General features: G+C 32.5%; 1 protein-coding gene across 3 annotated transcripts; it reads left to right on the forward strand.

Moving 5' to 3' along the window:
* Positions 1-306: 306 nt before the first annotated feature.
* LOC144858730 (uncharacterized) lies at positions 307-10498 on the forward strand. Of its 3 annotated transcripts, none has more exons than XM_078714829.1 (15): positions 307-458; positions 962-1085; positions 1201-1257; positions 1594-1720; positions 2196-2285; positions 3069-3262; positions 3552-3582; positions 4104-4224; positions 4934-6505; positions 6891-7017; positions 7281-7420; positions 7988-8068; positions 8343-8391; positions 8532-8669; positions 9405-10498. In XM_078714829.1, exons 2-15 carry the CDS (start codon positions 1001-1003, stop codon positions 9587-9589), a joined length of 2997 nt encoding a protein of 998 aa, XP_078570955.1. In that variant the 5' UTR covers positions 307-458; positions 962-1000; the 3' UTR covers positions 9590-10498. The 3 variants fall into 3 exon arrangements, with proteins under 3 accessions (XP_078570955.1, XP_078570956.1, XP_078570957.1); XM_078714830.1 differs by having other exon boundaries at positions 6891-6999; XM_078714831.1 differs by lacking the exon at positions 9405-10498 and having other exon boundaries at positions 7988-8072.
* Positions 10499-10914: the final 416 nt, after the last annotated feature.

Here is a 10914-nt window from a genome sequence, read left to right on the forward strand (position 1 = left end):
ACAATATATATATGTTACCAAATTAATACCATTAATAAAATTAATTACTAAAATAAAAACGGAATATAAACGTTATTTCATAGACAAAAAAATCTAAAAATAATGCATGAACTATAGGAAAACGCTATACAAAAGAGGCGCGCGCGCCCTCAGCGTGCGAATTCTTTGACACAAAAATGGCTTCTAATTTTCAATGTCGTAACTCTTTATATATATGGCTCTGATGCTAGTACACGCGCGCCCTCAATATGGCGTAAAAGTTTTGTTAGACGTTGAGGGCCTACTATGGGGAGAATCTGTTTTTAATATCGAAAGATCTAGGCCTACGTACCTAGCCTAGGCTGGGCTAATAACATTAAATCATTTAATACAAAATCCTAAGAAAGGCCCCTTTTTTATGTAGGCGTATTAGGCCCTATCTAGTGGTAATATTATTCGATCAAAGAAATAGACAAAAGGTTTGATTTTTAGATAAAATTAGCACCTTTTACTAGGCTAGTAGTAGAGAGTAGGGCCGGCCAGGCTTAAAGTAAAAAAATACTAAATAGATAGGCCTAACTAGGCCTACCTCCTAGGCCTACTAGGCTAGGGGCCTATAGCTAGAGGCCTAGGCTAGCAAGGCTACTGATAAGTGATAGGCTAGAGTAGAGGGGCTGCTCTTTCTGGCCGGCCTAAATAGGCCTAGATACCCCGTCCCGTCTAGCTAGGGCCTAGACTAGGCCTAGCTAGATAGGGCCTTACTATCTATAAAGCTAGGGTACGTTTTAGACTAGCTAGGCCTAGAGTTATACTTTAGTTAACCTGGCTACCTAGCTAGGCTAGGCTAGCCTAGTACTAGTAGGGGCTAGGCCTAACCTAGCATGTAAGAGGACACTTTCTTGTGAAACTAAAAAGGAGAGTACAGAATAGGCCTACTAAAGATAGGTTTTAACAATAACATTTACCAATCTAATCTTTTTAGCCCAAATAATACGATAAGTGTACGATAAGTATAAGTGCGATGGAAAGTGAACGTTTTTGTACCACTAGTTCTGCATTGCATTCAGCAGATACAGATGAAATTGATAAGATTCTTCATAACCTTGGTAAGACCAAACTCCTTAATAATCTCATATAAATAGTAAGTGCTCAATTAAATGCAGCAATTCTAAAAGCCCTAATAACTAATAATTGGCTTCAATCTGATTTTGTAATTTGTAGTACAAGATACACATATTCAAATACAGCAACTTGAAAAAGAAAACCAACAAATTACAGGTAAATTACAGCTAATATTTCATTGTTAACTCATTACTGTATTTTAGTTTAAATACATATTTTATTATTATCATATTATGATACTCAATACTGTATATATTTTAGTGATACTTACATGATAAATGTTTTAGCCATACTCAGTACTGTATATGTTAATGCTACTCAAAATTTATACTCAAATATGTTAGTGATACATTGTTTTGCGATACTCACATTGTAATAGTGATATCCACATTGTATAGTGATATTTAGATTAAAAATGTTTTAGCCATACTCAATACTATATATTTTGCAATATATAGTAGTTAGATTATCCTTTTTGTTGTTCATGATCAGCACTAGAGAGTAGAGTAAAATCAACAGAGGAAAAGATTGTAGATTTAGAGCAGGCAAACACTAAATTAGATGAAGATACTAAAGCTGTTCATTATCAGTATAGACAAAATAAAGATACTATAGATAGGTGAGTTTGTATTTCTACTTCTATGACTGTATGTTATACACTATAGAATTAATTGAGGCAGGAGTTGGCCCAGGGCATAAAAATGACACACTGAGTAATTGATGCTGGGGTCTGTGGCGAGCAAATGACACCCTACTAGTGGTCGGATATAATACATACATTCATGATAAATTGCACCTCTAGTTGGCCAGAAATGACACTCCCATGCATTAAGTGTTGCACTTTAATTATATATTTATGTATTGAATATACATAATTAAAAATTAAATTTATTTATTTCCATAATTTAAGGATTTAATTCATCTTTCGTCGTAGTGTTTAAGTGTTCCAGAGATTTTGTTCTTTTTGTTTTTTGTATTTTTTTGTTAAACCACACTGTAAGTGGCAGTGTATCTGCTGTTTATGGTTTTATTAATAAAATAAATCATTTTTAAATATAAAATATTCATTGACTTTGTTTCCAATTGATTTATAGTTTGAAGAATCACTATACTGTGTTGGTTGAACACCAAGATGCTTTATCACAGCGTTATCAAACATTGCAAGAAAACTGGATAGAACAAAAGTAAACATCAATTTTAAAGATGTATTGTCCCCCAAAAACAGGAAAAATGAAGATTAATTAAATCAGAATTTGAATAGGTTAATGTGTAGTTTTAATTTTAAATTTATTCACTCGGCGCAGATAAAAAACCAACATTTTTTAAACTTATGAATGATAACAAATTTAACCAAAACCCCATTGACTGACAGCTTAATATTTTTTACTTTAAATTACAGTTTTTTCAGGTAAATATATTTTTATCGATCAAAGTAATAACCATTATGTGGCAGGGGGACAATACATCTTTATTTTTTCATTTTAAAAAAAGGCAGCACATTAAATTACTGTTTTAAATTTACTTTGATTATTCCTGAGAGCGTTATTGATTGAAAATGAAATTGGGATGAAATATTTAATATATACTGAATAGATCCTTGTAATTTGATTGGATGATTCCATTGGGTCAATTAAATAACTACTCCATTGAACTCTTATGTTATCAAGAATGTAAGTTTGTTATATGGCTTTACCTCTTGTTAAAAGTAGGTGTGTTATAAACAAATAATGAATGTTTTATATTCATGCAATGGTTCATTGGTGAAAGATGAAATGTTCTTTTTACTTTGATCTTTCACCTAATAAAATTATTTTGACTATTACACTCATAAACATTCATTATTTGTATAGTATAACATTAAGGACACAATGATCCATGACATATATTTCTAGGCAACATGAAGACAGGTTTATAATTACCTATATTATGTGAAGAGTCAAAAATTTGTAAAAATTGTATTTTTTAAGAATTGGTTTGGATAAAGCGCTTGTGCATTATGATGACATTTGGCAGAGCTACAAGATCAAGTATGAAAGCATGCCAATGGCAGTGGAGCTAAGAAAACACAAACAGGAATTGCAAGCAGTTGAACAAAACCTGCAAGCAAAACATGATGTCAACAGAAATTTGAAAACAAAATTATGCGCTCTGCAGTCCAAAGGTTGGCCTTACAGTACATACATTTATAATTCTAGCAATTTTTAATTCTGTTATAGAACCAAATTTTTACCAAATATATACTGTATGATCATCGTAGTGTATTTTACTAACATTGTATTCTTTAAATGATTTGAGACCTTTTCTATTTATAATGTGAGTCAGACAAAGGTCTTTAAAATAAAAAGCAGTTTTAATGAACAAAATTTCAGATTTTTCATTTAAGCCTTCTTAAATGTCTTGAGGTTGACAAGGGTTCCAGGCAATATGATATTTCTTTATTTTTTTTTCAGATGAATCCTGGAAAAGTTGTGTTATTGAACTGTATCCTTTTCCATTGTTAAAAAAGAAAACAAATTTTAACATAATAAATACTGTACATTTTGTCCAGTGTGCTTAGTAAAGATATAGTCACATACTTAATATAAGATTATGGGAGCAACTTCCCAATGAAATTAAACAATGTGCTACAATTTCAAACTTTAAAGCCCAACTCACCAAACATTTGATCTCAAAATATTTTAAGTTGTAATTGTTTATATTGTTTATTCAATGCAGCTTATTTTTAATTGGTGTATCTCATTATAACTTTGTTTTGTTTTGTTTTGACTTAATTTGTGCTACTTAGTTTTGTTATTTTTGTATTTTATAAGTAATGATGGAGTAAGAGCAGTTTTCTGTTTGGGCTCATGCCTATTACTTGCTCCTGGCAAGATGAATTGTAAAATGTACTTTTATGAACTTTTGCCGAATAAATATTATTATTATTATTATTATTAAATAGTGCTGACATCATTGTCTCACTTGGTGACAATTATATTTTGTTTAACCCTCTTTGGCAAAAGTGCAAAAATGAAGCTACAAGCAGATCAAATTGATTTCAAAATTAAAGAAATGAATGAAGATAACAATTACATGATTGCAAAAGTGGAGGAAGAAAAAGAAAGACAAAACAATCTTATGCAGGTATGTTAATTCCTGTGTGTGTAGGATTTATTTTTAGCCAGGGGAGGGGGCTCAAAACTAATAAAATATTGAGTACCTTTCGAGAGGAACGAATAACAATAAGCTGCCAAGGTGAACCCCTGCGTTTTAGAGCAATTTATCCATTCAAAAGTCTTGCTGTAACTTTCCTAATCAATACAATTTCGCCCATATAAATATATAAATTTAAAGATAAAGACAAAGATGTTAAGACAAAGATGATAAGACAAATAGCAAACCGCAATTGTTTTAGAGCAATTGATGTGTAGAGAGAGCCTAATACTATTAGTTCAGACTTCATTCTTAGGCATTGAATGTAGCATGACCCAGATATCAACATGTGAACAGCAATGAAAATGAGTTCTTGAATTATATGTTTTACTAATTGAATATTGGTTAGAGTTGAATATATTTATTAATATATATAATATATTCTATCAGTAGACCTAATAATTTAGTGGGTGTTGGCCACAACCCTCGCCCTCCCTCCCCCTCAATTAACAGAATTTAAAGCAGATGAGAGCACATTAAACTGATTAATCTAGTATGAAAGATTTACAATTGTTTATTGTCTTTGTTGACTCTTTTATTCAAATTAAAATCATTCATTACATTATGTTGCTTGCTTTTGTTAATTTTCATAACTATTATATAGAGTTTCTAACTTGTTTGTTTTGTACTTTTTATGAAGAAATATTATGAAAAAAAGAAACTGGAAAAAGAACAAGCTGATACAGATAAAATATCACTTCAACAAAATGAAAGAGCACAAAAGAACATGGAAAATATTGATAAAATACTACAAAAAACACTACAGCAGGAAGGAATGGATAGATCACAGCAGCAGGAAAGAATGAAGAAAATACAACTGCAGGAACAAATGGAGAGAACACTGCAGCAAGAAGGAATGACTAGAACACTACAGCAGAGAGAAAAGGAGAGTGTTCTACAGGATAAAATGATTAGAGTACTAAACCAAGAAGAAATGGTAGGAATGCTACATCTGGAACGAATGGAAAGAATTCTGCAAAAGGAAAAATTGGACAGACCACTGCAGCAGGATCAAATAAAGAGACCACTACAGCAGGAAAGGATAGAGAGAATGCTACAGGAAGAAGGAATGGAGAGAATGCTACAGGAAGAAGGAATGGAGAGAATGCTACAGGAAGAAGGAATGGAGAGAATGCTACAGGAAGAAGGAATGGAGAGAATGCTACAGGAAGAAGGAATGGAGAAAACACTACTGCAAGAAGGAATGGAGAGAACACTACTGCAAGAAGGAATGGAGAGAACACTACTGCAAGAAGGAATGGAGAAAACACTACTGCAAGAAGGAATGGAGAAAACACTACATCAGCAACCATTAGAGGTAGCACAACAAGGATTCAAAATACAGCAGAAAGTGGACAGATGTCTTCAACAACAGAGCCATCAACAGAAAGAAGGACTTCAGCAAGTAGAAATGGAAAAATCAGAGCAAATGAAATTAAGAGAGCAAATGGAGAAACTTATGCACCAACAATATCAGTTAGATTGTCCCATACATGAAAGGCAGCAATTAAAAAGTCCACAGAAGCGTATGGAAACATTACAACACCAGAACAGGAGGTATATTGAAGAACAGCAGCTGTATGAGCAGAATCAAATGGAACTTGTAGAAGACCAGCATCAAATGGAAAGAGCACAGCAGAATGTGAAAAACATCCATCAAAATCAACTGAATAAAGAGCAGAATGTGTCATGGCTTACTAAAGTTCCAATGATTTCAACACCAGTCACTCCATTCAGAGAAGTACAACTTGATACTGCCCACACTCCACCAACAGCGGTTGTTTCAACACCGTATCTTATTCAATATCAAGAGAATACCCAGCCATTGAACATACCACAACCAGAGATTGAATCATCCTGCTTCTATTCCAAACCTATTAATACAACAGAAACTGTGTCGCAGCCTGCATCTGACCTTATTCAGTATGAATCGATGGCTTCTCAAAAGGTATCACAAAATACTGCTAACATCCAGAATGAAAAAGCACAAGAGATTTCTATCAGAAGAAGTATGCCCTTTCAAATGCCATCTTTGTACCAGCCACCCCCTTCTCCACGTTTCAATACTGCACAGGCACCTTCCATCTTAAGATCCTTCTCTGACACTCTGACATCGTCTCTGCAATTAAAACAAGATTTTCCTGATTGTCAATCAAAACAACGGAGTTTACAATCACCAATACATGGTAATTTCAATGACTCCAATATAGCAGTAAGTGCATTCATTTATTTATTGTTTTAATTTGTAAAGTAATAATACAGAAAGTTTTAAGTACATTAATTTTATACATTAATGAACAAACAAATTTGCATAAACACTATTTTACTCAACAATGGATTTCTGGTTTTGCTAACTAGATTGTCAACTAGCATCACACATTTTAATTACTGTACTTAACCAAACATTTGGTTATTTGCATTCTTTGGCTAAATTAGTAAATAGATTGTCCATACATCACCCATATCAAGTCAAGTTTACATTATTTTTTATCAACATTTCTCTAAAAATTATACCTCACCGCCTCCACTATCACACTCTCTTTTCTTTTCTTACTCTTAAAAAAGTTCTTTTTTTGTGCACACTTTTACAACAATAGGGCCCGTCCAATACTGGTAACAACATTAACCCTACAGAAGAGACAACGGCTTATGTGCAAATTGACCCTGATGAACCAGAGTCTATAACAGAAGATTCAACAAGCCAAGGTAAACTTTTAGAAGAAGGTTAGTAATAGTAGAGAGTTCACTATAATTTACAGGAGGATTACAAATTGTTGCCAAATGTACATGTTTTTGGGACTGGTTTCGTACGATGCAAGATAGTTGGTAACCATGGAAAAAAACAATTTTTGCATGCAATTTGTTAAATTAGTATAGAAAATACATAATATTTTACAACACAAGCAATCTGATTTGAAAAACTAATTCTATTTTAAAACAAAGTATATGTTTCAATGAAAAAAAATGTTCAATTATTCAATCAATAGTGGTTAGTGTTATAAGCACACCAAACAATACTTACGAAGTACAACTGCCAGAGGACAGTCAATCTCACAAGACTATTGGCAGTAACTCCAGTAGTCCTGGTTTTGTATTCACAAGGCGTCCAATGTTTGATACTCTGCAGGTAATGAATTTTTCTTTGTGAACTTAGTCATTTGGTTCAATTATTAATAACTTCAGTTCCAGTAATCATTACTTCATAAGTTGAAGAAAACTTATTTCTTCTTCTTCAGAGTTTAGCAGTCCACTGCAGTGCATTACATGATCCTCTTTCAAAGCCCTCCATTTATTTCTCTCGTTTGCTATTTTTTAATTTTTCTTAGATCATCTTTGCACCTCAAATACTTCACTGCACTTATTTACGTTCATTTAAAGCCAAATGATAATTATTTTATTAATAATTTTATACATAATTGCAAGACAGCATTTTCCCCAATTTTTTTGTTGCTTAACATTTTACTATGTCTCTTTTAATGGCACTGTTATATTGATTAAACAAATTAATTTAGAATTAAGAATTGATTAATATAAAAGAAAAATTAAACCATTTTTAAAAAGTAAAATCTTTATACTAGGCCTATTATATATTATTTATCCATGGCTTCCTTCATGATTCATTTTTACACTTTTCGCAGGTTTTGTGGTATTAATTTTCTTAATACATGATTGTGTAATAATTTGTTGTTGACAGGGTTTAGATGGACAAAATCAGGAAGAAAATAATTACCCATCTGGTCAAGTGGATAATCCGTTTTTTCAATCATTCTTTCAGGTAAGTAAAATAACTAAATCAGCAGTGTTATTGTAATTCCTATCAATTATTGGGGTGATGACTAGTCATTGCTTTCATCGTCATCAACATCGTCTTTAACATCATCATGATGTAAAGGAGGAATAATCTGCGACTAAAAACCTACAGTACTTTCTTCTCCCTTAAAAGTCCCTTCATGTTGAGTGCTGCCACTAAATGGCTGAATGGACCAGTACACCAGGGGTACCTCCCCACTCTTCCGGAAAATAAAAATTGCTGTTTTTGTTTGTTTTAGCTTGGTGGGAACTCTGACTCAAACATGGATCAGTCCAGTACTACATATGGTGAGAAAAACAATTTGAATGGCGAAAGTAATAAAATATATTTTGGGGGGGGGGGGTGGAGAAATATTAAATATTTGTGATAGAGCATTTACAACTATAAAATTTAACCAGTTGCAAACTGTATTACATTTATTTGATAGATTCAAAGTCGCCAACATCTCATATTCAACAACATAGTTTTGGAAAGTCTTTGTTTGTTTCTTCTGAGGTAGTACCTTCCACCACAATGGGAGAGATATTTGGAGAATCTCAACTCTCATCATTCCAGTCTCAGAAATGTAAGTAACTGTTACTTTTTGCTGCTACTAAGTTGTAGTTTGATTGCACATGCTTTGTATAGAATGAGAAAAGTCGCCACAACCAAGATACCCAGAACCTTCAGCTTGATAATATGGAGATGTCCTAACCATTAGACCACTGGGACTTTCATGGTATTGTTCAAACTCGATTGGATAGCGCCTCTTTAACACTCTCGGCGTGATACGGCGGAACAGCACTAGTCCCTCAATTGTACACACACGCACCAGAGATCAAATTGATACGCCCTCATCTTTTTTAGTATTTTTATTCACAAAGCAGGATCTCTGAAGAGATACTGTTTAAATAATTATGTAAACACATTAGGCACAGAACATGAATTCTAAACTGCCTGGTAATATACTGACAATTTAATTAATTAATTTGAAACGATAAAGATGAGGAAATCTGTGAGAATATATATAATATATATAATATATCAATGAATTTTCAGATGGAAAATACTAATCAAATAGCAAGGATACATAATGTCATTTTAGGTGTGCTACAAAATATGTCACATATTCACAATTCAAAAGGAAACTAAATTATATTAACTGATCACCTTCTAAACCACCTTCGAACTCGAATGGTTGTCGGTTGGAACAAATCATCTCCAAGCAGTATGGTCTTGTGATAGAGCACAATACCATACCAAATAACTCTTAAAATAATTTTTTTAAACTTATCATTTACTATTTTTAATAAATGATTAGCACTGTTCAGTGGTGGAGGTGAAAATGACAAGCATAAATCTAAAAGTCCGAAAAATCCAGAATTCGAGTTTTCATTTGGCGGTGAGCAGCAGGATTCAAATAATCAATCGCCAGGCTTAAGCTTTTTGGCGGCAGCATCATCTACTACTGATGAAACAACACAATCTACGTTTTCATTTTTCTAGTAGATGAAACGGTGGCTGACTTGGATGTGAGGAGGTACACATTATTACTCACATAAGTTGATGATACGGACGCAGGACCAAAGCTCTGTCTACACTATCAAACTTAATGTGACCAAAAATGTGCCCATATATAGAGACGGTAATGTTATATCACTATCATATTTTAGCACATACCACATTACATTTTTTGTCAAACTGGTTTGATATTGTAGACAGAGCTTAAAGTTCTCCTTATCCAGATCTAATTGGTCCATTCTTTATATTTTGAATTTTCTGTTCTTATGATCAAACTTTGTGGTTGATTAATTCAGAACTGTATAGTAAGGTTGTTGTCACAGTATATGTTTGAGCAATTCCATTTATCTTATCAAAATGTGAAACCAGGAATTAAAATTTAAGAAATGATAGAGCAAATGCAGAATTTAATGTTAGGAGGTGCGAAAGAGGTATGTCATCACTATTTTCGACCTCAGCCCCAATCATAGTGGCTGAGGTGATTTAAGAATACAAATTGCACCTTTGGCATTGGCCGCGTTAAACTCACTTTCGTGTTCGTATTTCCCTATTGTGTTATGAATTTGAGATTTGATATGTATCAGCAATGCCACATACAGTATGTTACTATCGTTAGGCTTCATATTATTTTGTTGTCACAAAATGTGTTGTTGATAATGTTCACTAATGTAGCAGAATATTATACTTACTGCTTTTTGAAGTATTAATGATTTATTACATTCTATTATGTCGATAATTACTGTATTATATCATTTTATGATTCAAATAAATTCAGAAATCATTTATTTGTGAGATAATCTTCAACTAAAATTATCGAAAAGTGCATGTGATCAATACTGTGATTATTTATTGACAATTAATTTACATTAATATTATATTATATGAATTATTGTAATGAGTGTGTTATGTCTAGAGTTGCTAATAATTCAATTTCAATTATTACAACATATTTCAACAAGAATGGGAGTAAATCTATTGTATATTCAAAGAAAAGTTTTTTTTTCTGGTTATTGAGAATATACATATTGAAACCACTATCAATACAATCATTAAGACATTAGATTTGATTTGATTAAGAAAGTGTCCAGTGGTGATCTTATCTCTATAGTAGGCCTACCTCTGTAGATATTCTACTATTATTAAGACCGTTACTTTATTTTTTACACATTGTATTACCACTCGCTATTCTGGACAAAATGTTTATTGGACTGTTTCTGTATTTTGTTGACACAGCACTGTCGCTATTTCAGACACAATTTCCACATTTTGGACACTAGTATACATTTCTTTATACTATTTTACAATTGTTG

The sequence above is a fragment of the Antedon bifida genome, chromosome 2, assembly GCF_963402885.1.
Source record: "Antedon bifida chromosome 2, ecAntBifi1.1, whole genome shotgun sequence".
Lineage (NCBI taxonomy): Eukaryota > Metazoa > Echinodermata > Crinoidea > Comatulida > Antedonidae > Antedon > Antedon bifida.